This window comes from Lates calcarifer, linkage group LG2 (genome assembly GCF_001640805.2).
Source record: "Lates calcarifer isolate ASB-BC8 linkage group LG2, TLL_Latcal_v3, whole genome shotgun sequence".
Classification (NCBI taxonomy): Eukaryota; Metazoa; Chordata; class Actinopteri; family Centropomidae; genus Lates; species Lates calcarifer.
Genome location: NC_066834.1, coordinates 1,680,433 through 1,707,043, shown reverse-complemented (window position 1 = coordinate 1,707,043; position 26,611 = coordinate 1,680,433). Strand labels below are relative to the sequence as shown.

The 26,611-nt window shown below is 42.2% G+C and overlaps 3 protein-coding genes across 4 annotated transcripts in view; 1 reads left to right on the top strand and 2 right to left on the bottom strand.

Annotated features, from left to right (window-relative positions):
* Nucleotides 1–1,188, bottom strand: part of dennd5a (DENN/MADD domain containing 5A) — a 29,301-nt gene extending 28,113 nt beyond the window's left edge. Inside the window, exon 1 of one of the 2 annotated variants that reach the window (XM_018688578.2) lies at nucleotides 943–1,188. In XM_018688578.2, the coding sequence (XP_018544094.1) occupies nucleotides 943–1,042 (100 nt within the window). In that variant the 5' untranslated portion in view covers nucleotides 1,043–1,188. The remainder of the gene's footprint in view (nucleotides 1–942) is intronic. The other variant, XM_018688580.2, reaches the window with a different exon arrangement.
* A 1,515-nt stretch (nucleotides 1,189–2,703) lies between these two features.
* Nucleotides 2,704–10,935, bottom strand: tmem41b (transmembrane protein 41B). The gene is made up of 7 exons (XM_018688593.2): nucleotides 10,683–10,935; nucleotides 8,297–8,414; nucleotides 7,259–7,387; nucleotides 6,685–6,778; nucleotides 5,901–6,005; nucleotides 5,070–5,208; nucleotides 2,704–4,979 (listed from the first exon to the last, which is right to left on the bottom strand). The coding sequence occupies exons 1-7, from the start codon at nucleotides 10,777–10,779 to the stop codon at nucleotides 4,810–4,812; spliced, it is 852 nt and encodes a 283-aa protein (XP_018544109.1). The 5' UTR covers nucleotides 10,780–10,935; the 3' UTR covers nucleotides 2,704–4,809.
* A 1,387-nt stretch (nucleotides 10,936–12,322) lies between these two features.
* ipo7 (importin 7) lies at nucleotides 12,323–26,569 on the top strand. The gene is given in 26 exon segments (XM_018688572.2): nucleotides 12,323–12,530; nucleotides 15,047–15,128; nucleotides 18,206–18,359; nucleotides 18,480–18,638; nucleotides 18,724–18,880; nucleotides 18,986–19,075; nucleotides 19,170–19,264; nucleotides 19,352–19,436; nucleotides 19,551–19,685; nucleotides 19,808–19,907; nucleotides 19,997–20,073; nucleotides 20,217–20,333; nucleotides 20,717–20,806; nucleotides 20,947–21,112; nucleotides 21,198–21,358; nucleotides 21,702–21,830; nucleotides 22,663–22,729; nucleotides 22,880–23,005; nucleotides 23,100–23,197; nucleotides 23,302–23,397; nucleotides 23,484–23,704; nucleotides 23,859–23,895; nucleotides 23,897–24,068; nucleotides 24,158–24,364; nucleotides 24,450–24,566; nucleotides 25,496–26,569. Coding segments are annotated over 26 exon segments (3,120 nt in total). The 5' UTR covers nucleotides 12,323–12,446; the 3' UTR covers nucleotides 25,594–26,569.
* The last annotated feature ends 42 nt before the right edge of the window (nucleotides 26,570–26,611 follow it).

Here is a 26,611-nt window from a genome sequence, read left to right as displayed (position 1 = left end):
GTAAACTGGAATTTTCTGACCTTTAAAATAAACTGTTAGCTACTTAGAACATATTCTCTATTGATGAGACATCTGCTGACCGGGAATAAGGCGTGAGAGCAGTGTTGCCATGCTCGGCGCTCAGACTATCCAGGGACACTCAGCCTACAGATCCACATGCAGATTTATTTGCAAATCCTCTCTGTTTCGATGCAAACACATGCTCATGCAGGTAAATCATCACAGAGAGGGTCACAGTCCCAGACACACAAAGGATCCAGGTGTGTCACAACCTGCTGTGCTCTGTCCTGAGATGATGCTCGGGCTATTTATATCACTGTTTGTGAGGGGAAGGGTGTGCCCTCTAAACAGGGTTAGTTCATGCACAGTGTGTATCTGTGGTGGATGCTGAGGATGTCAGGGGTCGATGGGAGGGGGGAGGCAGGGTACAGTTTTACCCCCCTCGGGGACAACTGACAGGTTCATCTTTGGTACCTGATCTCTAAAAACAACCTGCTGACAGCGACGTCTTTCAGGTGTGATAACAATATAAAATCAATCAACACCAGATCGTCTGGATTAATGAGACAAGTGTTGCTCGTGTAAAATATTCATCACTGCGCAGAGCCACTTTGACGGACAGAACATGAGGAGGGAAATCATCGACAAGCTTTAAATTAAGATTCATGTCAGTGCGTTAAAGAGACATAATAAGGCAGTAATCCTCGTCTCTCACCGAGCGTTACAAACAAACAGGCTCAGAGAAGATGAGCTAGGCCTAATGTTACCTTATAAAATTAACAACCTACATTATGTGTTACCCCGGTAAACAAACCACAGACACGTTACGACACCGTAAAAGCTGAATAATAACGCTAACCAGCTGTTATAAGACCCTTCCCTCCTTCCTTATTTGCTACAGCATCTGCCCGACATTTACCCCCGAATGGCTAATGGTCTTACCGGACAGTTCGTCGGGTTCCAGCCCGCTTTCGGTGTCGAGTCCGCAGATCACAAAATAATCTGCGAACCGGCAGGAACCGGAGCTGAAGCCGGTGGTCATTTTGAGACTGGTCCGGTGGTAAACGTATCCCCTCAACAGGGAGCATATTAAAGGAACTGGGAGCGGTGGTTTCTCTCTGCCATCATGGATGCAGAGGAGCTCGAAAATCACTACCGATACTCGGCTAACCAGCTCTGCTACAAGCTAACAGCAACGGAAGAGTTACATCCGGCCGGGCTCCTTCACAATAAAACACCAGCGCTGCGAAGCTAAACGGAATCGAATCCTGGAAATGTACACACACACACACACACACACACACACACACACACACACACACGCATACATAATGTAAGTGTGTTTATAAATGTGTTCTCGAATAATGATCGGGCCTTTATTTGAAGCAGGTTTGTGCTAGAGACAGAAAACTCAACACTTCCTGTAGATATTTCAAATTAAAAGCCATGTAGCTTTCCACTGGACAGAGCGCCTTCATTTCTTAACAGGGCTTTTATTGTGAAACAATTGAAAGCATGCAATTATGCTAGTGCCATCTATCGGCTCCTCTACGTTACTACAAGAGGTGAAAACAGAAATAAGTGTTGGATGATGATAATATGGCTGAATGTATTAAATTAAAGAAATATAATATTTATTATGAGGAATAGACACCAGGGTTTTTATCTCCTCTTGTTTTCCCTCGGCCTTTAATTTACTACCAGGTTTTATTTGAGGAAACTCGGTATGTGTTCATGTCAGTACTAAATCCTACACTGCCATTTAATATACAGTATATATTTAGAACTTATGTGTATATATAAAACACTTGACACGTTATTTAACATATAATAGAATGTGTAATTTGTCTTTTAATTAGATTTTTCTAATGGAGACCAATTTTTGTTTTATTTAGAAAGACATTTTAATTACTTCCGGTTTCACTCTATTTCTGACTTTACCCATCCATAGAAATCAGTGTTGCAGTCGAAATGCATTGTGGTCCATCAGCAGCAGCACAGCTGTAATCATCTGGAATTAAATCCGCAGTGTAACATCAGACTGATGGGATTATTTTACTGTAAACTCCGCAGCCAGCAGCAGATACGGTTACTGTCAACCGGAAACTGCATTCTATTCTACTTTATTCTATTCTATTCTAATTTGTAACAGTTTTCTTTAAGGGCAATGAACTCGTGTTTAACACTGAAAATTGTATTTTGGAGTAAAATGTGTTCTTTTTTTTTTTTAAACTAAAGAAGTTTCTTCATCCACATCAATTATCAACATTTCCAGTAAAAAATATTTTAACTGTCACAAACAGAAGTTTCTGGTAAATGACCCTGTTTAATTTGTTAAGTATTCACACTGCAGGACAAACAGCAGTTTATTAGAGTAAATGGGTGAATGTCATGTTATCCATGACCAGTGCTTAGCAGCTGTGTCACAGTATCACCACCAGGTGGCGCTAAACCCTCACTTTTGTTGTGTGAAACATGTTATTAACGTTGATAACATCAGATCACGGTTTAATAAACAAACTAAAGTCAGAGTGAACTCATCGTTCAGTTGGGCTGATGTCAGACAGATGTTTTTGTTTTTGTTGTTTTGTGTCAGTGAAGCTACAACCAGTCTATTCATGAACGTAATACGATTTTATAATTATTAGAGTTTAGTTTAAACAAAATGTGCTCTTTACAGATAATTATCAGAACGCAGTCATATTCTGTAAAGATCATTTTAATGATTCAATAAATATATTTAAAAAAAAACATAATTTTGATTAGATAGGACAGAAATGTGCAATCTGTAAACACTTCATACTGCAATACATCACTGCTCAGTACAAAATAATACTGCTTTTTGAAATGTTAACAGAGGGTTACACAAGAATTATCTCACATCTTTAAAAATAACATATCTAATTTGAGTATATGTCCAGAATAGGTTTAGGTTGATTTTTTTTTTTTTTTAGCAAACAAGAAGAAAATCACTTAAAATCTCCTTTTTTTCATTTGTTGTCAGATTTAGCATCACAGAGGAGTAAGAGGAGGATCATCTAGCTTCTACTTAAAGATGAAGAAAACATCTTTAGGGCCAGTTTATACTTTTACTTATTGATTTAACCACCTGAGCCACAGGTTTCCGAAACAACAACGAAGGTCAGGTGTGTAAATTCAGTTGTCATAAACCATAAGACCCATAAAAACACCCCAGCAGTCTTTGATGTAGCTACAAAACACACGAGGGCAGCTAACGCTAAGACATCGGAGCCCTCGCAGAGCAGAACTGTTGATGTTCATGTAGTCAAATCTGGGGTTGAGAGGTTAATAACTGTACAGTAGTACACAGTAAATCAGCTGAGTGTTAAGACATGAAAGTAAAAACAGGAAATCTCAAAACGCACCAAAAAACTGCCTCTAAAAATGTGCAATTTTAAGAGATTAAAGAAAAGCGCCTTATAAGATTTGTTACCTCCAAGTACATTCACTGCATCAACATGTCTGGAGACTGGAGAAGTTTTTAAACAGCAGCAATAAGTTACCTTGGTACACAGGCAAAAAAAAAAACTAACAACATCTGAAAGAAAAATTCAGTAAGTTTCTATCAAACAAAATCATCGGTTAAACAATAAAACACAAACTAACAGGCATCAGGCATCGTAATACGTTTCTCCTGGTGAAGAGTGGAAACGGGAAAAGGAAGGTAAGGCTGGGATACCTGTGTGTTGGCAGTCTGGTGCATCATCCACAGCACCAACATCTCCACTTCTATACTGGCCTCAATATCAAGAGGCAGAGATGAACACACTGAATCTGAGAGCACATCTAACCCTGGAGTTTTCTAATTTACTGGACTGTGTGCATCTTACCAGATATTAATCATCTGTGTCGACATGATCCACACTCGCCTCCTTTTTCAAAACACCAATTTAAGCTGGGCAAAGTTTCCTGTTTGGCTTTCTGCAGTTCAGATGTCCTGTGAGGAATTATCACATCAGCTCAGTCTGTTCTTTACAAGTTACAGCAACAAAAAGCTACAAACATGAGGAGAAATGGGTAAAACTAAAAATGATGTAGCAGTGGATCCAGGCACCTTTCGAAGGAGAACTGGCCCACATATCAACAAAAGTAGCACTTACTGCAGTTTCATCTTTTCCTCACACTGTAAAGTCAAGTACCAGGTATCAAAATCGACTTTTTAAAAAACTAAAACCCACTCTCGACAGTAGTGTGACAGTTATTGCTGTGGTGGTACACGTCATTCAGTTGAAATCAGACACGAGCATGTTAAAATAAATATTAAAAAGTGTGTGGGGGGGGGGGACTTTAAAGGTGCTACAGATAGGATGTAGTAACTGATGTGCAACTGCCAGAGCAAATATTAATGGAAAACTACTAAAAACAAAGCAAAAGGAAGGTAGTGATGAAATTGCTTTTAGCAGTTTGTAGCAGGAAAAGAGAAACACAGTGTGAAACAACTGGTTCCTGCATTTTTACTCTAACATCCTAAAAGTAGCACCTTTAACTGTCTGGTAAGAATCACACGATAAGAAGCAGAGGCTTAAATAAAAACAAAAAAAATGCAATTTCTCTTATGTACAACATGTGCCACAATCAACAACATAATTCACAGAAACTTGTGCAAGCAGCGGCCAGTTTATACTTTACTAAACATCAGGAACGACCCACCACTGCATGCATTCTGTGGTCAATGAGTCCTCGATGTGCCGGCGGTCGGAGACTCTCCCACCGGCTCCGGCAGCGACAGCTGCGTGTTCCTGAGCCGAGGGAAGGAGGGCGGGGAGGGGGTGAGGTGTTTACAGTGTTCTACTCTAGTTTCTGCTGCAGCTTCTTCTGGAAGCACACAGGTAAGATGGAGAGCACGGCGAGGACGCCGAGCACAGCCAGAGAGTTCCAGGACACGGCCTCGCCTGCTGTGGTCAGCTTGTACAGCGTGGTCCCAGCGTTGATCGCTACAAAGGACGGTGGCGCCACTCCTGCGAATCAGCCCGGGGAACACAGGCGAGTCAGTGATGACGGATACTACCAAAATAAAAAGCACAAGAAGAAGAGACAGACTGTCTTACCCAGAAAGGTACCGATGAAGAAAACCCCCAGAGGCACGTTGATGACAGGAGAGGTGATGTTGATGAACCAGTTGGGAAGGAAGGGAGTTATCCTCAGGAAGATGATGTAATTAATTAAATGATCTCTATGTTTGTCAACCTGCCAGAAAAAACATTCACATTATTATTATTATTATTATTGTTAGGTGTGTAAATCACAAGTTTCATCACAATATGATATTAAATCCATTCAGTTCAATCTCAAAAAACTTGATTCCATTCGATTCAGGAGCCAGCGATGGATATGAGACGACATCATCTGCTGATTTAACAGTCACTTCCATTTATATCAGATCACATAAAACATCTAAAATATCATCTGACCTTTTTATTCCTGAGCTCAAACAGAATAAATGAAGAACAATCTTCTCTTTTAATAAAAACAGATAAATCCTGTTCACTATGAAGAGACGTGCCAGGAGAATTTCAAAATAAAGGCGCGTCTTAGAAATGATTATATTGTGACAGACTGTGATGTTATAATAGGGTTTGAGTATGGAATATGGAGGCAGTCTTTAGGTCGATAGTTCATGGTTTTTGTTATTTTTGTATTTTGTATTTATTCAATAAAAGTTGTGATGAAACCAGCTGATGTCTCGGCGCTTGCTTGGCGAGGGACGCTGCAACATGTCTGATGACTGATCAATGTTTTCATTTTGGATCAATGAACGACTGAATCGATGTAACGTTACAAAGAAAGAATAATCACCAACGATCGAACATCTGAGAAAGAAAACTGCTTTTACCAGTTCACCTTCAGTTCACAGAGCGTTTCCTGTTCTGTTCTCTTACCTGCTGGGACCATTTCTGTGCTCTTTCTGTGAGATATTTATAGACCATGGGTCTGCCCACCAGATATGACAGCATGTAGCAAAAGGAAGCACCGAGGCCAGAGCACTGCCAACAGACAAAACACACAGGATGACCGACTGAAGCAGAAGAGAATGATACAGAAAACAAACACAAGCTCAAACCTGGAGGAAAAAAAAAAACACTGGTTAAAGAGTTCTCACTCTCTTGGTGTCGCAGCAAAAACATCATGTGTTGGCATCAGAATCAAAGAACAAGAACTTCCTCAAACAGGAGAAAAAAAACAAGATTAAAGCAGGAGCGGCCACAGCTGACTGCAGCCACAGCTGACTGCAGCCACAGCTGACTGCAGCCACAGCTGACTGCAGCCACAGCTGACTGCAGCCACAGCTGACTGCAGCCACATGACACTGTTGTATGTTGAGGTGTTGAAGCCAGACCAGCCATAAAAACTACTGACAAAAGAAACGTTGTTGAGGATGACCATCACAGAGAGACTGTCTGTATATTTGAAGGTGGAATTTCCCTTTAAAAATATGAGCACAGACATTAATAATTCACTGTTTCTGATTCTTTACACTGCTGTCTGCTCCTGTCAGATTTTTATTCTTAATTCTGTCTGAAAAACGCACGATAAAGACACGTGATTCGTTCCTGTAAGAGAGGGGATGTGTCATGTCCCGTCTCGTGGAAACTACTTCACAGTTGTTTGTTAAACAAAGCCACATTTGTTTTCAATCACACATTACACATTGTTCTTACTCACCAAGCAGACTAAGAAAAGAGCCAAGGGGAAAGGGTAAAGATATCCAGACAGGATGCTGAGGAAGATCGATCCAGGGATCGCAAACGTCTGGAGGCTGACGCAAACGTCAAGGGAAACGACTTACACAAAGACACACAGTCATCACAACGGCAGGCACATGTTAAATAAATTAACATTAATAAACAAATCAAAGCATATTCCTCTAAATACACAGAATAAGTTAAGCAGTTATTTCTACACTGACAACTGGTCATCTTCTGTCTCAACATGTGACTGTCGACACTCACACTCCTCTTCATCAGAGCTGAGGTTTTGTTGGCTTCATTCAGACCTTCACTCCTGACACTCATGTGAGGGGTGACAGATCATTTCTATCAGACAGTGACTTGTGTTTCAGACGGAGGTGATGCTGCTGGACAGGTTCTGTAAGATCGGTGGAAGATTCCTTTAAAGAAACGACAGAGAAGCTGCAGCCTGAAGCTGAACAGCAAATTCATTTAACTGTCAGTGCAACCACTTTATAAGCTGGTGTTTTTTTCCAAACTGTGTGTGCAAATGTTTTCTCCAAGGATACAAAACATATGTTGCAAAGTAGGCCACCAACACCTGGGTGTAGTACGTGTCTTTGTATTTAGACAACACAGTTCCCAAAGCTTTGGCATCATCCATGTCTTTAGGGATCTTGATTTTCTCCATTTCATCACTGAGAAGAAAGAAAGAAACACCTTCAGTCATACGTATTTCACACCAGAGCTGTGTGATATGACAAAAATCTCATATCATGATAAGGATATACGCTGCAGAGATAGACACTCGTTCAGGAACCAGCTCCTGGATTTGTTTCCGGTTCTTCTCCTGTTCAGAGCGACCTGATTCTGTTTCACCTTATGTAATTTATTTAAAGAAGTTATGACGACTGAACTCTGAGCGACATCTGCTTCAACATGTCTTAGTCACGTTTTGCGTGATATATGTTGATATGTAGAAAGAGATTCTGTTATTTTTGAGCCTGTTTTTGGTTGTAAATAACTGATGCAGTATTATATAACAGGGCAGTATTGATCAGGAACAGTGAACCTGGACACTGAACAGCTGCTGCCACATCAACACGTAAACACCACGATACAATACGAACGAAAGAGCATAATATGAAACGATAGAGGTTTTTATTTCATCATATCGCACAGCCCCATTTACAGTTTGAGATCATCACAATAAAACTCTTTCTGATCATTTAAAAGCTGGTTTCTATAAATAAACTTTAAGAGTTTGGATTGCTTTGTGCTGCATTTGACACAGCTGAGTATAATATGGCTCTTGGTGGGTGAGTAGAGTGACTGAACTGAACTCACTCATGCTGTAACACTGCACTGCTGCCTGCCTCTCTGTCTTTGTTTGGTGATCTGTTAACTTCAGGATTTACTTCAATGATTTTTACTTTTACTCACCTGAAAACTCTTGTGGTCAAAGTGAAAGACCTCAACTAAAGTCGAGGCTGAAACTAACAGTGCAACCAGCTTTCTCAAAGTCTCAGAGAAACATAGTCGGTACGATTTCTTAAAAGCATCTTGTGTTTTCATCGACTTCATCTGATTTCCAAAAAGCAACTTACTCAGGAAGCTCTGGGAAGTTCCTGTAGACCAGGTACATGACCGAGGCAGAACAGGCGAAGATAGAAACCAGAATCAGGAGAGACATGCGAGCTGAGCCCCCTGCACTACGCTGAGCCTCTGTGGAGAAGAAGGAGAAGAGAGTTTAACATGAAAACAGACAAACCAGGTACCAGGGAGTCTTGTGTAATTAGCTTATGGGTTTTGCATCACTTGTTCAAGCCTCCACAGGGAACTGAGTCTCCCCCATGAGACACACTCTCACTGCTGCTGTTTAGTTGTGCTGTGATGTCTGTTAAATGAGCTGTAAACTAGAGAGATAACTGAGAGATGAACCAGGGGGTGAATTACAAATAACTCACTGATTACAGCTGATTAACAAACGAGCACAGAGATTAAGGCTGAACAACTCAGATATCTGAGACTCCAGAAAACACATGCAGTGTGATCCCATGGGAAAGTTCTGCTCAGTAAAATGTTTTTGTCAGTGCAGTCTGGTAGTGATATATAGAAATGTTTCTGGTTAAACTAAAAGGATCTTCCTCTTTAATAAAAAGCTCTGTCTCTGTAGGAATCCTGTCCATGATGTTGTCAGACACTCTGAGTCTGTCAATGATAAAAACACAGGCTGTGTCTGAAATCACTCACTCAAACTCCACTCTCTTCATTTTACTGTAGAGGACTGTACAGTGAGCTCATCGTTAAACACTTTCAGACTCTACTCAGGTTGTTTTCTCTGAGCCGTTAACAACGTTGTTGCTGTTGCACAAGTAAAACATGAAGCCACTATATTATTCTCACTATACATTCGCACAGCACTACAAAATGGCAAACTCACTATATAGTGCACTATAGAGTGAGTGATTTTAGACACAGTCATAGACTTTAGTGGACAAACTTTGTCGTGGACAATTACCCTCTGGACTGATTTCACCAAAAGTTATACTTTAAGTCCAACCAACAGGTCGATAACAAGCTAAAAAAAAAAAGTTCATATTTAAATTAAACTTGAGCTTTTACATTTTATCATTAAATTTGAATGAAATTCATGCTAAAAAAACTCACATAGAAACTTAAAGGATCCTGTAGCCGTGTTTAATGTTTGGACCACAGATAAACACTGCTTCACACAGCACTGTCATCACCTCAGAGGGTTGTTCCTGCTCTTCCTGTCATGTAAATGATATTTTATGTCATCAGGTAAAGCTGCAGGGTTTTGTTGGTAGAACAACTGGTTGCACTGCTGCCCCCATAGTAAAGAATTCACTCATCGAGACCTAAAGCAGACCAGATAACATTTAAGGCTTCAAAGAATAAACACCTGAGGCTGATGTAATCAATTACATTCAAAATGTTTATAAAGTGACAGCGTGGACACAATAAGGAAATAGTTGTGTATTTTATTGACATGTTTATGTTTACGTTAGTAGCACATAGCTTCACAACAGCTTAGACACTAAGTATTTCACTTTTTATGTTGTGGTTTCAGAGAGTTTTGTGTTCAGTGGGAGATATACCACTTTACACTTTTATTCTTCACATTCAGAAGGAAGTACTGGACTTTTTACTCCACTACATCTGAGACCTGTAGTTACTAGTTTACAACTTAACATTCTACATACAGCACACACAATAACCTTATAAAATATGGTACATATTTTAGATTCAACTATTCAAGAGGAGAGAATTGTTCTTGCTCCATCTCGACCAACTACAACAATAAAATGCCTGTTATATGTTAATGCGTTAATAATAATACATCAGTTATAATAATTTTATTATGTTAAATTACTCGGACAATAATCAAGGGGCTATTTTTCAACATAGAGTACAACTACATTTGATAGTGTCGGCACATTTAGCTGACAACTGGCACTTTTACATTACATTTTCAGTGCAGGTTTTACATTTGCTGTGAGGTATTTTCGCTTTGTTGCATTTCTACTTTTGCTTCAGTGGAGGACCTGAAAACACCTGGTCTTTGTTTGTGAGACATCCAGCTGTTTGAACCATTCAAATACCTGAGGTTTTACTCTGTTTTTAATAATCAGTGATTCTAAACATATCCCCAACCTTTCTAACACACGCTAACTGAGTTTGAAGAGTATTTTAGAGCTTTTAGCGACGACAACGTTATGTTTTCCTATTAGCTCTGATGTTATCAAGCTAACCATCTCAATCGTTGTCGGCTAATTTTAGCTCGCTGGCAGCCTCCGGCTAACGTTAGCTTCGGTTGCGCAATAAACAAAGACCTCAAAGCAAAAATAACGTTGCCAAGTCGCCGTATTGCTTAATCTGTGTAGAAATATTTGCCTTCATCTGCTTTGCTCTCCTCGTCCAGGTTAACAGTCAGTGAGCTAACAGTTAGCCACCACAGCCTGAACCTACCTTTCAGTGCTTGTGAGTCACTGGCATTCGCCTTCACTTCCTCCTGTGCCGAGGACAAACCGTCGGTCTCTCGTCTTTCCCTCCGCTTTTTGGCCATTTTGTTTTTTGAGACAACGTCGAGGTCAGCTACAGTACCGACGTGTGTTACAGTAACAGCCGGCGGGTGGAGTGACACCGGTATGGTGACAGCCTGCTGACACGTTACACAGGCTGACCTTTTACCTTCACATCCAGCATCACCCAACAGAACAGCGCCCCCAGCGGCGGGAACACGGTCCTCTTCTTCTGCTTCTTATTTCCGGCGGACTAGGCACGGTGTAGCGCACTGCTGCCTCCCACTGGCAGTGCTACTTTAGCCCTCAGACCAATAACGTGCGATATTGATCTGCGGTTTTTAGCATAGATGTGGAGGTTTTGAGGAAGTGGCACACTTCTTTTTGAGACACCCAGCAGTATCCATAAAACAGTCGCCATAGCAACAGTGAGGTTCAGTCATCAACCGGTATCTGGATAATTAACATTAATAAGTGCTTTCCCAGTTTTCTATATTTGTGTTTTTACTGTTGGTCTGACAAACAAAGCACATTTTCACTTGGGCATTTTGCATCATTTTCTGACATTTAGGTATTGATGATAAAAAGCAATTATTGATTGCAGCCTTACAGTTCCTCAAAGATGTAATAATACAACCCGAGTGTTAATTATTTAAATTTAAACTCTCTGAGAGAAACAGAAATGTACACAAATTTGGTCAATACATACTCAAACAGGTAAGGTCTTAAAACTAGATTTTGACTCATGTACAGGACAAGAATATCCAATGGTTAAGGCCCCATAATAGCTGATATTCTGCTACAGTGGTGCAAATTTCTTATTACTTTGCAATTAATGAGATTATGTAGAAACCAATTATGTGGAATAAGTCAGGGTTTTGTGGTCTCCCTGGGAGTCTGGGGCCAACCCTCAGCTGTTTCTGTTGTTTGAGGTGTTCACATATATCAGATGAATACAGTCCTTGTTCAGTAATGAAAAGGATCTGAGTACTGTAAATCATGTACAGTTCTGAGACACTTCACTTTAATATTTCCATTTCATAGTCCTTTATACTTTGCAACATTTCTGTGGGAAATATATATATTTTTAACCCAGTTCCATTCATCTAACAGCACAGTGAAATTAAATTGCAACTGGAGTTTATATTTTATATTAATTTGCCTACAGGCCTTCACAGTGTGAGAGGAAAGGTAAAACTAAAATATTATGGAAAGCAGAGAAGAGGCAAGAGGGAAAAATAATATATGGTTAGATGACAGACAATAACAGGAGCTATAAGCATACATGGGCAAATGGAATTTGGAATTTGACCTTATTTTCTGATCATTTGTTTTAATTAAACAATAATGCTTCTACTGTTAATTCAATTATGTTAATGGTAATGTGATATTGTCCTTATATTTACAGGTTACTTAAAGTTAAGGTACGATTCAGCCACAAATAATACCAATATGTCGTCTAAATTTCTGTCTAACTTGCTATCGAAATGATTTGGCCCAAAACAAACAATAAAAACTACAACTCCCATGATTCCTTGGTGGCAGCCGGATGCTCGTGTTGCACAAATCTGGCGCTGATCTATCCGGGTACTTCATTCACTGCTTCCTTTCGCGCCGGGTAACCGGAGAGCCGTGCGTCCATGTGCGCAGTGACTGGGAATTGAGAGTCCTCTGAAATATTGAAATCCGAGCCGTAAACAGAGTTTTCGTTATGGATCCCGATTCTTTGGTCGAGGCCCTTCGGGGGACGATGGACCCCAACCTGCGGGAGGCCGCGGAGAGACAGCTGAACGAGGTAAAAGTTGCGACTAGCCGTTAATGGTGATGGCAGTTGTGGCGCGGTCTCGGCTCGGGCCTGGGCCGTTCACAACATCAAGATGGTGCGATCACGCAGACTGGGCTACGCTGCCGTTACCGTGACAGATCCGGTGCTAAAGTCCGCCGCTCGATTCGTGTAACATTGCCGTGTCTTACCCCCTCACTCCGAACATCACCATAAAGACACTAACATGAATCCAACAGCACGGTTTTTCTTTTAAAATTATTTCGATGCCAGTAACCAACGTCCATGTTAGCTTGAGCCAGCTGTGGCGCTAATGCTAAACAAGCTAACCCTTCTTGTCATGCTGGGGAGGTAATTGTTAGCTCGTCACACACAGTTTCGGTACAGTTTTGACCATTATCAGAGCTGACACGACAAGAGAATAATATGATCGGCGTCTTAAGCGACCGATTAAGCTGAATGAATGCGGGGCATGAACCAGTTGTCGTATTTAACAGCGGGATACTGATGTTTAGCTGTGTGGCTAATATAACCGAGCTAACCTAGCTACTTGTTGGATGGGCTGCCGTTGCTACATAGCTGCTGCTCACGTGTCACTGTGACAAGCCCTGAGGGGATGACTTTAGAGAAAAAAACGAATTAAAATTAACATTAGCCAACTTTTCACTGCTGCTTGCCACAGCCACACTTAATATCTGACCGGCGACATTAGAGCCACTTCGTGAAAAATATTATAAAACGGAGTTAAACGTTAGCCGACCTCCATGTGAACCATGTGTAGTTAAAAAGTTGTGTTGTCTCTCTTCATCCGATAGTTATATATTTTACTTTTGACCGGTTAATCACGTAAAATTGAGAAATTAAACGGCGAAGACTGAAACTGGACTGAGTAGGAGTGACTATAATTAAAAAATAATACAATGAATTGTTTTTATTTATTGTTTAGTCCCGTAACAGAAAAAAAAAAAAATCAATATTCGGTGGGAACGTCCTTTGCCTTTTAAAATGAGACTTGTACACAGGTTTTCATGGTGCTTGGCAGACGGGTTGTTGGAGAACTTTCCACAGCTCTTCTGACTCCATGATGTTCGGATCAGGGATCTGTGTGGGGGGAGGTGGGGGCTGCCCCCCCCCCCCCCCCCTTCCTCTCCCCAGAGGTGTCTTCATCAGTCAGTACAGACACTGTCCCACATGAAATAACCTGTGGTGTTTGGGGGATTAAATACATGCAGGGCTGAGGCCTTTAAATGGTTTGAAACCCTGTTTGTCTGTGTTACACAATTGGCATTTGATAGTAAATCACAATGTCATGATTAAGCTCTACTGTTCTTCTACTTCTATGAGTAATTTTATTTAATTTATTTATTGTATATACAAGAAATTATAATCCAGTCATAGCACATGTGTTCAGCATGTTTTGCTCCAATTAAAAGTAACCCTTCCTCCATCTTTATTTCTGACAATGCAAAGGGCTAGAGTTTTTATTTTTTACTTTATTTACACCCACATATGCGTTGCTAGTGATGGCTCACTTGAATGGCATAGCTGGGAAAGTGTTAACACACCACTGGCTGGAGTTCTTCGAGCTGTGTATTGTCTTCTGGAGGTGGATGGAGTAAATCTGTTGGAGTGCATCGTTTCTAAATCCAGTTCTTTGCTTAGTCATAAACTCTGACTCTGTTTTTCATGGAAGATGGCCAGATAAATATCGAATAAGACTCGACAAAATGCTTAAGCACATTACATGAATTTTAAACGTATTGTGTGACATTAGAGCTGCAGTGTGGCTCAGAGCACACACTAATAATATACTGTAAATACAGTTTGTGGTTCAGCCCTGCGTACCAGTGTGATGTTTGGTGTCTAAAGAATGTGCATCAGTGACTTCCCTCACAGATAAAAACATCACGGAGTCAAACTCACTGCAGCTTTCTTTCACTTTACCACTTAGTCATATTTTAGGTCAGAAAATTGGCTTGTTGTTGTGATACCAAAGCACTGGGTGAAAAGGCTGTCATGGGTGACAGCTGGTTAATGAGTTAATATGAGCATCTGTTTTTATCATAATGGTTCTTTTGAACAACTTACTGACGTGGTTTTCAGTTTTGTACGTTTCTGACGCATGTTCACTTTTTAAATGATGGAGCCCACGTTTTATTTTTATTTTTGTAAACATGATTATAAAATGTACTAATACCTCAATTATTCATCAATTTTAAAAAGGTAAAAAGGCAGTGCCTGTTTTTGTTGTCAGTTGCCTAGCAACAGTGTTTGTGTGACTGAACAGCAGAGATAGTGCGTCTTGAATTTGTCGTGTCAAAAACACAACCTCACAAGTTCCTTATAATGCCTCAGCTAAAAGTTTAACGCCACGTCCACCTTTGTACGACACCAACAAGTAGAAGTAAGGTTCATGCAAAATGATATGAAACCTTCTTCACACACAGTAACAAAAGGGGAGATTCCACGTGTTGTTTTCAGTTTTTATAACCGGTTTACATTCATCTGTTTTCATCTTTGATTTACAGGGTCACACCCAGGTAAATTTTGTGTCCACTCTGCTGCGTGTCACCATGTCTGAGCAGCTGGATTTGCCGGTCAGGCAAGCAGGTGAGTCTAAACTCCGACCTGTAAAAATAGTTTTTACAGTCAGTAAAAGCTGATACAACCAGACGAAACATTAAATCTGTGTGTTTTGAATGTGAAATGTTCTTTTTGAAATGAAGAGAACAAACCAAAGATTTGGCCCCTGCTGTCTGCTGGAAGCATGAGGAGTGGAACCAGAACATCTTTATAACAAACTGATTTGTCTAATCAGAGTTGGTGAGGGAGGAATTTAAAAGCTGAGGTGGAAATTCAACACAAACAGGTGCAGGACCTTCTCAGCTCATAGGAACAAAATGTAAAAAAAAAAAAAAAAAAAAAGAAGCTTCTAGCTAATGACATTTTAACATGTCATTATAATTGGGATAAACATTAAAATAAAGTGTTTTGTCTTCCTTTTTACATAATATTATTCGTGTTTGGATGACTCATTCTAAAACTGAATCCACAAAGAATAAACCATGGATGGACACTTCATTATGTCTGCTCACTGCAGGTTTTTACTGTTTATTTAGTGCAGCCCTCCCGAACGTATAACAAAACCCTGCAAAATAACACTTGCCCAGGAAATTGAATTGTCCTTTTCTATTTTAGGTGTTGCTGTTTTGTGTCTTGATAAGTAGTGTTATTTTAGAACAACGTTATGAAACGCAGTCCATGCTTTTCCACCCTTGTATCAACTGGATCCACAAGTAACCAAAACACCCTGGTGCTGTGTGACTTACCACTTTATTCAGCATCTGACTCCAGTTTTTATCAAACTGCACCAGACGAAAAATAAACGAGATGTTCTCTGTGATCCCAAGTTAAACAGGTTGCTTATATAATAGCTTTAAAAAAGATAATTTAGCGATGATACGTGATTCACTCTCGTGTTTTTGTGAGGCTAAAGTGCCACGCTGAAGTGCAGTGGCCACGTGGAGTTGGTTAAATATAGCTTGTTTTGCTGTAGTCAAATGCCTCTCTGTGAGGAAGGTGTTAATGGAGGGAAAACTCAACAGCCAGAGTTAAAATCTTGACCAGGCTTGTTGCAGAGATAGGATTTGAATCATCGTGTGTCCACCTTTATAACTGTAGTGGCAAATGAAGCTGTTACAGAGCCACACTATGGTGCAATAAATGGCTTTTCCAGCTGTAGGAAAAATGTCTGACGGTGTTGAGAGCAGAATAGAGGAGGAGCAGCTCAGGAGCTGTCAGAATAATATCACAAGTGAAGCTGTTTACAAATGTCTTGATTTATTGTATTGGCACTTAGTCAGTCACTTAGTCTGGGTGGACTGTCGTTCGTTTAGCTCCTGTCTGGCTTGATGCTGGTCGACAGCCTGATACAACAAACGCTGTCTGTCTTTTTTTGTGTGTGGAAACAATCACTCTGCTTCTCCTCTGATCGTTTGATTTGATTGACAGTTCTTGCATAATGCTCAGTGAACAGATTGATCAGATGCATTCATAGTAGCTGCTTTATAAAGACTGTCTCTAGACGCCGTGATTGAATGTGGGTTTGAGTTGTACTTGTTGTACCAGTACTGGCAGCGTGTACAGTCTGTGCTGAGTTTCTGAGATCTCTGCTTCTGAGAGTTCTGCTGCCAACCTGATACAAAGGAGCTGAATGGGATGGAATGAAAACCACGAATGAAACTCTCCTCACCTCCACTGTATTGATGTGGCGGCAGAAAGATATTTTAACCTTAAACTCAGCATGCTAAGCACAAAATATCCTGCACAGCTCAGTGTTACCAGGGTTAATTAAGACTTTGTGACCAGGTGGAGTTGAACCTTTTAAGTATTTAAAGTGAAAAATCTGTGGAGTTGTACCTCCTTGAATTTTTAAATTCAGGTCATCTCAGTTTTAAGATCAGACTCATGATGTTTTAGACTGAGAGTTTTAAATAAGTGATCCACGGTAGTCTCTGTGCCTGCAGTTTGAACTTGGACTGGAGCTGCAGTTTTCTGAAGTTGAACAAAACAAAGAAATCGTGAGGCTGTCACAATGTTAGAGGACGGCTGATAGGAGTAGTCAAAGAAACTTGAGGAGGGGTTTTCACCAGGGCTGTGGTTCAATAGTGAAATGACCCTGAAGTGTCTGAGTCTCAGCTGTGGTCAGAGCTGGTCCAGGTCTCTAAATGTTCAGGAAAGGAGCCTCAGTGCTTCCTATCTTATCTCCTTTACTGGACCTTCCTTTACCAAAGGAAAGGAGAGAATGAATGGCAGATATAAGTACACGTGGACACAACAGAGCTCCTGTTTTGTTTGTGAAATTATCAGAAACTTCTGAAAATCCTTCACTCTCTAAAAAATTAAATTTAGGTTTAAGATTTTATTTATTTATTTATTTATTATTGTGGACTGTTTGGCCCAGATTTCTGTGGCCATTTCATGTCTTTTTTTCTTCCTCTTTCAGCCACTCACTTCTTTCATCAAGACATTTTCAAGAAGTAATTTCCCTCCTGTCTGTGAACATAATTTATAGGACAGATTCTCAGTGGCTTTGCAGTGTTGGGGCGATGGTGTAGTTTGGTGGTCATAGGCGGGGGGGTGGGGGGTATGCTCTGTCAGCAGTGATAGGCTGGATTATGATTGCCTCGCCAGCGGTGTAGACATCTGTGTCAGCAGTCTGACGTCTGCCTCCCGGCCCTCACTCCTCCACTCCCTCAGATGCCTCTCCCATGCGAGCCACAGGACTCTGAGCGGGGCCCCACATTGTAGACGTGAACCCAGCTGACACCCCGGTGCCACATTCAAAACTACTGAACTACAGATGGAAGAATTTATTCCTGCAGCTCTGACTTCACACCACTGTGTTGTACACAGTCACAGTGATTGTACAGTAAACGCAGTCGGCATGATGGCTGCAGATTTGGGAGTTGCATATGGTTGCACACCGACTGAATTTAAAACCATTCTTTGTGGGTTCAGTTACTGTGAAAGCCTCTGTAAAGCAGATAAAGTTGAATCAGTTGCAGGTTCTGGTGTTTATTTCTGAGATGGATTCACACAATAATAATAATAACAAATAATATTTCTGTCTGTGCTCTGAAAGTGCCATAAAGGCCTGATCCGTGTGTTTGCTGCCGTCTGTCCAGGTGTGATTTACCTGAAGAACATGATAACCCAGCACTGGAGTGATGGAGACGGTTCAGGCACAGAGACGCCTGTCAATAACATCCCTGAGGAGGACAGGCAGTTCATTCGAGACAGCATAGTGGAGGCCATCATCCACTCCCCTGAACGCATCAGGTAACGGCGCACTCTGTCGGCAAGAGGAGCTCAGGAGGTTTTGTTGTCCATCCATGTTCCCTCCAGTCGCTCTCTCTGTCTGAATCATCCAATCTGAAACTGCCTTTTTAAACTCATCAGGGTCCAGCTGACGACATGTATCCACCACATGATCAAGCACGACTATCCTGCCAAATGGACGACCATCGTGGACAAGATCGGCTTCTACCTGCAGTCAGACAACAGCGCCGGATGGCTGGGTATCTTGCTCTGCCTTTACCAGCTCGTCAAAAACTACGAGTGAGTCAGTTCTCAGCCTTCGTTTTAGATTGTATTATAGCACATGACGTGGGGTTAACACTGTGTCTTTGTGGCTGTGAAACAGATACAAGAAACCAGAGGAGCGTCAGCCTCTGGTGGCCGCCATGCACATCTTCATGCCCATGCTGAAAGAACGATTCATCCAGCTGCTCCCTGACCACTCCAGTGACTCTGTCCTCATACAGAAACAGATCTTCAAAATCCTCTACGCCCTCTTCCAGGTAACATCTCAGCACCTAACGCCTTCTCCTTTGCTGAGGACCAAGAAAATACGTTTGGTTTGTTCACTGAATTTAAAAAAATGACTTTACTGTTGGTCTCCACAGTACAACCTCCCCCTGGAGCTCATCAACAGACAGAACCTGACAGAGTGGATGGAGATCCTGAAGACAGTAGTTGACAGAGACGTTCCTCCGGTAAGGAGATGAAATGAATTCATATCATACAGATTGATTGTGAGTGTGAAAGTTCTCCACAGGCTGACTGTGTTGTGAACCTTGGTCTGAGCAGGAGACGATGCAGATCGATGAAGATGAGCGACCTGAGCTGCCGTGGTGGAAGTGTAAGAAGTGGGCTCTTCACATCTTGGCTCGCCTGTTTGAGAGGTAAAACTCTGATAAATCTTCCCCCAACTTGATTAATAAATGGTACCAACAACTTTAGCTACACTGACTTTGTTGATAACTGTGCAGGTATGGAAGCCCAGGCAACACAACCAAAGAGTACGCAGAGTTTGCTGAACTTTTCCTCAAGGAATATGCAGTTCCTGCACAGCAGGTAAGAACCTCACATGATGTAATTTCAGCAGCAGCTCTCCAGTCAGACTGAGCTGTGTGTCTTTGGAGTGCACTTCACAAATTCAAGGCATTTCTTTGTACATTTGTCTTCCAGGTGCTGCTGAAAGTCTTATACCAGTACAAGGAAAAGCAATATGTGGCTCCCAGAGTACTCCAACAGACGCTCAACTACATCAACCAGGGCATAGCACACGCTCTGACGTGGAAAAACCTCAAACCACACATCCAGGTAAAAATACAGCGTGTTTTAATCTTCAGGAAATACTTCACAGCACTGTATATGACCAGTATCTGTAGTTCTCATGTCATGCCTGATGACGTGTCTAATTAACTCTTAATGCTGTGTTTCAGGGCATCATTCAGGATGTGGTTTTCCCCCTCATGTGTTACACAGACAGTGATGAGGAACTGTGGCAGGAGGATCCGTATGAGTACATCCGCATGAAGTTTGGTGAGCAGAGAAAAGTCTGCGCTGCCTTTTAATCTAAAAGGAATCGTGTGCGTCAGTGATAACTAACCGTTCTCTGTTGTCCCTCTCAGATGTGTTCGAGGACTTCATCTCTCCAACAACAGCAGCTCAGACGCTCCTCTTCACCGCCTGCAACAAGAGGAAAGAGGTGAGCTGAGATCATTTTCTGAAACTTTTGTTCAGAGAAACAGTTGCTGTAATTAAAAAATAACCGATGCTTCCTCTGCCCCAACAGTTCATATTTAATGAGGCCTAAAGAATAAACATGTTTTTCTTTCTTGCTCTGTTCAGGTGCTGCAAAAGACTATGGGCTTCTGCTACCAGATTCTGACTGATCCCACCTCTGACCCCAGGAAAAAGGATGGTGCCCTCCACATGATCGGCTCTTTGGCTGAAATCCTGCTGAAGGTACACATCCTTCACACGCTTTATTCTGAGTAAAACAGGTGTCTAACATTTGTAACATGTTGCAGTAAACTGCATTTTCATCACACCCTCCTGTTTTTACCTCGACTGCCCTCATGAGCGCTCAGTCGTAAATAATGGTCTCCAACTGGAGCATGGGGCGATTGTACAGAGGTTGATTTAGGCCTGAGCCATTACGGATGATGAACACTGTTTTGCCTACTTAGTTATGGCATGGCAGGTTATTGTTTTTTAAATTGATATTCAATATATTCAATTCAAATGAATCCAGATCCAGTCTGAACAGCTTCTCTGTAGAAAGTATTAAACCAGCCATAGATGAGTTTTCAGGGTTAAAAGTGTTTTTTAATTCTTTCTCTTCACAGAAAAAAATCTATAAGGACCAGATGGAGTTCATGCTGCAGAATCACGTCTTCCCCCTGTTCCGCAGTGAACTGGGCTACATGAGAGCCAGAGTGAGTGATAATCTCCTCACAGGCAGACCTCAGATCTGTGACAACATTACTGCATGAAGTGGCTTTAAATTAACACAAGCTTGTAATACGAGCACTTAACTTTGTCCTGCCACATTTTCTCACCTGTCTCGTTTTCTCAGGCCTGCTGGGTTCTGCATTACTTCTGCGAGGTGAAGTTCAAAAGCGACCAGAACCTGCAGACGGCTCTGGAGCTGACCCGCCTCTGTCTAATCAACGACAACGAGATGCCAGTGAAGGTGGAGGCTGCTATCGCGCTACAGGTTCTCATCAGCAACCAGGAGAAAGGTACAGAGCTCAGGGTTTGACTGCACTTCATGTGATCATTTTCCTTTTCACAAACGAAACTAAACTCATGTATTTTATCCTGTAGCCAAAGAATACATCACCCCCTTCATCCGGCCAGTGATGCAGGCGCTCCTGCACATCGTCAGGGAGACGGAGAACGATGATCTCACCAATGTCATCCAGAAGATGATCTGTGAATACAGCGAGGAGGTCACTCCCATCGCAGTGGAGATGACACAGCATTTGGTAAGTGCCAGTCATCACACACTCACTGAGCACTTTATTAGGAATGCCTGTAAACCTGCTTATTCATGCCGTTATCCAGTCAGTCAGGAGCTTCGGTTAATGTTCACATCAAACATCAGAGGACAGGGAAAATGTGATCTCAGTGATTTTTGGGCTGAGGTGTGATGACAGGCATTTCTGAAACTGCTGATATGAGAAAGTTATGATCAAATTAAAGGGTTTTATCTGCTCCTTTTCATCAAGTTTAGCAATGCTAAGATGGGATATCAGCCAAATATCCAGCCTAATGATGGAGTGTAGTGATGCCACAGAGTTAATCCTCCCTGTGTTCGCTCTTTGACAGGCGATGACGTTCAACCAGGTGATTCAGACGGGGCCTGATGAGGAGGGAGGAGATGACAAGGCTGTGACGGCCATGGGCATCCTCAACACCATTGACACGCTGCTAAGTGTGGTGGAGGACCACAAAGAGGTTAGCAACATAGCCGCTAAGCACACTGCCCCCTCACACACACACACTCTCTCGCTCCTGGCCGATCACTCATCTCGGTGCCACTTCCTCTGCAGAAGCAGCTCTGGTCTGCTGCAGCGCTCCTGCTGCCAACACACTTCAGCCACCCACCAACTCCTGGGAACGCGCTCTGTTCTCACCATGTTCAGAATGACTCAGAGGCTGAGGCAGACGCTAGAAATAGTGCCGGGGCACGCTGCCACCATGTCTGCCGAAACATAGGACTGCTGGTGCTCCAAGCCAAGAAAGCATTAGATTTGACTGAACGTCGCTTTACACAGAGGATGTTTGGTTTCATAGGAGTTCAGTAGTTTAGGTTTCAGGGATCGTTGCGTCAGTTTACTACAAAGAAGTGGAATTATTTTAATTTGACCAGTGAGATTTGGATGCGTTTAAGGACAGAAGACGATGTAGGACTGAATCACCAGGGACATGAAAACATTAATCATGAAGAGGTGCTTATCCTCATAAGCATAAGTGTCTGTCATGCAGATTTCAGGATTCAGTTTCATGCAGTTTTGGTTAAAATATGATTTTGTCTGACTCATTTAAGAAGTTTATAATTGTTTAACACAAAACCACCACATGCTGTGACATTAGATGTTGTTTTTGAACAACACGTGTGACTAATTGTTTCTCCTGCTTTGTGTATTAAATCAAATGCCTTGTAGTGGAAGATACCCTGATATTTTTATTATTAGGAACATGCTGTAGAGGTTAAACCTCACACAGTTTTATTTTTTAATTTGTTATATTGTTTAAATCCTCATTGCCTTTAACTGTGCTCTTTCAGATCACCCAGCAGCTGGAGGGCATCTGTCTGCAGGTGATCGGCACTGTGCTGCAGCAACATGTTCTCGGTGAGCAGGACTGGTTCTTCCTGTGGCTCCACATTCTACCTGCATGTTACACTATAGCTCTGCGTGTCTGCTGATAATAAGGTTACCTGCTGATAATCAACAAACTGTGTTTACCTTCAGTGACTCACTTCTATTTTTTGCTTTTCTCAGAGTTTTATGAGGAGATCTTGTCCTTGGCTCACAGCCTGACCTGCCAGCAGGTGTCGCCACAGATGTGGCAGCTCCTTCCACTGGTGTACGAAGTCTTCCAGCAGGATGGATTTGACTACTTCACAGGTTTGTGCTCAGGAAAAAACAACACTCACTGATACAACCTCCACGTTTTCCTGTGAGGTCACCTGAGTGAATAATGGATGTATTTCTGTTTCAGACATGATGCCTCTCCTCCACAACTATGTCACAGTCGACACAGACACCCTCCTATCTGACACCAAATACCTGGAGATCATCTATAGCATGTGCAAGAAGGTAAAGCAGAGCGGTTCTAAACACATGGTGCAGCAGGTATAACCCTCTCTGTGTTTACATGCAGATGTACAGTGTGATGTTTACTGTGGTCTCACTTCACACAGGTCCTGACAGGTGATCCAGGTGAGGATCCAGAGTGCCATGCCGCCAAACTGTTAGAGGTGATCATCCTGCAGTGCAAAGGCCGTGGCATTGATCAGGTCAGTGTGTGACGACGACGATCACATCTCAGAGTAATGAACGGTTAGATTTCTCTCTTTAACATCTGGAGCTGCTGTTGTTGCAGGTTGTGCCGCTGTTTGTCGCCGCCGCGTTGGAGCGTTTGACGCGGGAGGTGAAGACCAGCGAGCTGAGGACCATGTGCCTGCAGGTGGCCATAGCTGCACTTTACTACAGCCCCCCTCTTCTCCTCAACACCCTGGAGAACCTCCGCTTCCCCAACAACACTGAGCCGATCACTAACCACTTCATAAGCCAGTGGCTCAAAGATGTCGACTGCTTCCTTGGGTACGATCAGTTTTAAAGACAGCAAATTACAGCTACAGTTTACTTTTGTTAACCTTTAGAAATCTCAGGACAAGTGTCCGAGGTCTCATTCTAACAGGAGACAGTTTCATCAGAAATCAAACTAATCCCACTGTTCCACCTCCTTCCTTCGCAGCCTCCACGACAGGAAGATGTGCATTCTGGGACTCTGCTGCTCTCATTGACCTCGACCACAGGCCTCAGGCTGTCAACCAGGTGGCCGGCCAGCTCCTTCCAGCAGCCATCCTCCTGTTCAGCGGCCTCAAGAGGGCGTACGCCTGTCGAGCAGAGCACGAGAATGAGGACGACGACGACGATGAAGACGGGGAGGACGAGGATGAAAACGGTAAGCCACAAACGTTTCATGTGCTCGGTGTTGCATCAGTCAGGTCGAGTGTTGAGGTGTGATGTTAAACTGTCTCTGAATGAATGCAGCTGAGCTGGGCAGTGACGAAGACGACATCGATGAGGAGGGTCAGGAGTACCTGGAGATGCTGGCGAAGCAGGCGGGAGAGGACGGAGACGATGAGGACTGGGAGGAGGACGACGCTGAGGAGACGGCACTTGAAGGCTACACTACAGCTGTAGATGATGAAGACAACTTAGTGGACGAGTATCAGATCTTCAAAGCCATACTACAGAGTAAGACCACGACCCGCTGATGAAAACCTGTTGTGTCCAGTCTGTGTTCTCCATCAGTCACTAATGTCACCTCACTGTGATGCAGATATCCAGAGCCGTGACCCAGCGTGGTACCAGGCACTAACACAAGCCCTCGACGAGGAACAGGGCAAACAGCTTCAGGACATTGGCACACTTGCAGACCAGAGACGGGCAGCACATGGTGAGCACCAGCTGAGACTAAAACTCTGATGCAGCATTTCACTCCAACAATAAAGTATTTTTTACATGCTGCATTTCCTGTTTTTCTGTTATTGACAGTTTAGTTTTTAAAAGTCTAAATGTTAATGCTGCTGCTTGTTCAGCTCTGCATTTACCTGGAATAAAAGGCTCTACAGTTTTCATACCCACCGAATACTAACGGTGTTATGGCCGAGGTTCGAGTCTGGCTAAAGTCCAAAGTCTCCATCTTTCTCCTGTCATCTCCCTGATAATAAAGACTCATTAGACAGCTGCACCACAATCTGATGTGTTCCTATAAACCAACCTTACAAACCTGCAACACTGAGCTGAGAACACATTTTGACGCTACACTGTTTTATACAGATCATCGATCACACTTGGATCAACAGGCTCAGGGTTATTTTTTTCAAGCTGCTGTTTTAGTTAAGACTACTTTCACACACAACATGAATATTACGCAACAAAAACGAGCTGAAAATCTTTCAAAAGGTTGATTTTTCTGAGCTTCCACGTGGCGAGTAAAGGCATCACAATCAGACTGACAGAGGTCAAAGGATCCTGGGACCTCAAACTGTCCCACAAACATCCTAAGAAATATGTCCACAACTGGCCGCTGTGGAGCTTTAACTTTGTATATTCGTGAGCGAGCTATTTTGCATTTTCACGTTCTATATTCACGTCGCGCTGTGTGCGAAAAGGCCTGAAGAAACGTAGTCTTGTCTCAGAGTTCGATGCCTTTTATCCTGTGGACACTGATGCAGGGAAGCAAACAGCCTCACACTTCAAATGACAACACGAACTCTGCCTGAACTGACTGTTGTCAAACATTCAGAGGGTCTAGCAACATTAAACCTTTCTCTCTCATATGTTCCTGATTCTTAAGTGCTGTTTCTTATCGTCTCATCACAGAATCCAAGATGATCGAGAAGCACGGCGGGTACAAGTTCACGGCGCCAGTGGTGCCATCTACTTTCAACTTCGGAGGCACTGCTCCAGGAATGAATTGAGTCATCTGTTCTACTTTTTATTACTCTGTGACTGATTGTAGTGAAGTGAAAAAAAAGCTTGTGTTGTTCCCTTAAGTAGTGGTTCCAGAACTGGTTCTTCTCAGTCATTCTTCAATCTGTCAAATGGGAAATAGCACCAGAAGATGTGGGAAAGCAACCAAAATGCAACCAATGGCTGGGGAAAACAAACCAAGAACTTGAGCACGATGCAGGAGAAGAAGCTCTGAACAACGTTGTCTTCTGGAGCCCAGTGTGGAGGGGATACCATGACGGCGACTCTTTTGTTTTTTTGTTTTCCCATTTAAACAAAATTGGGGGATTAACAGTTAGAAATTGATAATGGGACTAAATATTTCATTATCACTGTTGTGGCCAAATCAGGCCGTAATAAGATTATACCTCTGGTAGTGGTGATATCTACGTTATTTTCTGCATAAACAAACACTCATGTTTATGTACATACAAGCCAAGGTTATTGATTTTTCAAGTAGCCTTGAAAAATAAACCAGAGGCATTTGTAAGGTGTCAACAGCTGTATTCATATGTAGCATATTGGATACTTCATAGCACTATGTGATGCCTGATCTCTGTAAATTAATGACTAGCACTTTCATATTGTTCAGGTCTCCTAGCCTTCTGTATCAGACTGCAAATTTTTTAAATTGAAGACTATTTAAAATGAAATCAGCTGTAACTTTGTTACTTAGCGAGCGACTTGTAACGGCTGGTTGTCACGCATCTGGTTACAGAGCGGATCAGTGGGCAACTCGGAAACATTATTGATTTCAGGAAAAAAAGAGAATGCTCTTGGTGTTCAGTACGGCTACAGGACATGTGTTTGTGAGCACTGAAAGTACAATTGGATACATCATTGAAGCATGTACAATTGGACTTATCGTGAAGGTCTCAAGCTTTTGGTTGGTGTATGGATGAACCATCTATATATACAACAACATATTAAAAAAAGCTAAGGGAATATGTGACCCTGAGTGTTTCTGTACGCAGCCACATTTATTCT

Bases quoted from the DNA above. Each gene is read 5' to 3' on its own strand.
- tmem41b (XM_018688593.2), bottom strand. From the start codon at position 10,779: ATGGCCAAAAAGCGGAGGGAAAGACGAGAGACCGACGGTTTGTCCTCG. The intron at 8,415-10,682 runs GTAGGTTCAGGC...TCTTCTCCACAG, and splicing joins TGACTCACAAGCACTGAAAG to AGGCTCAGCGTAGTGCAGGG. The intron at 7,388-8,296 runs GTAAGTTGCTTT...CTTTCTTCTCAG, and splicing joins AACTTCCCAGAGCTTCCTGA to TGATGAAATGGAGAAAATCA.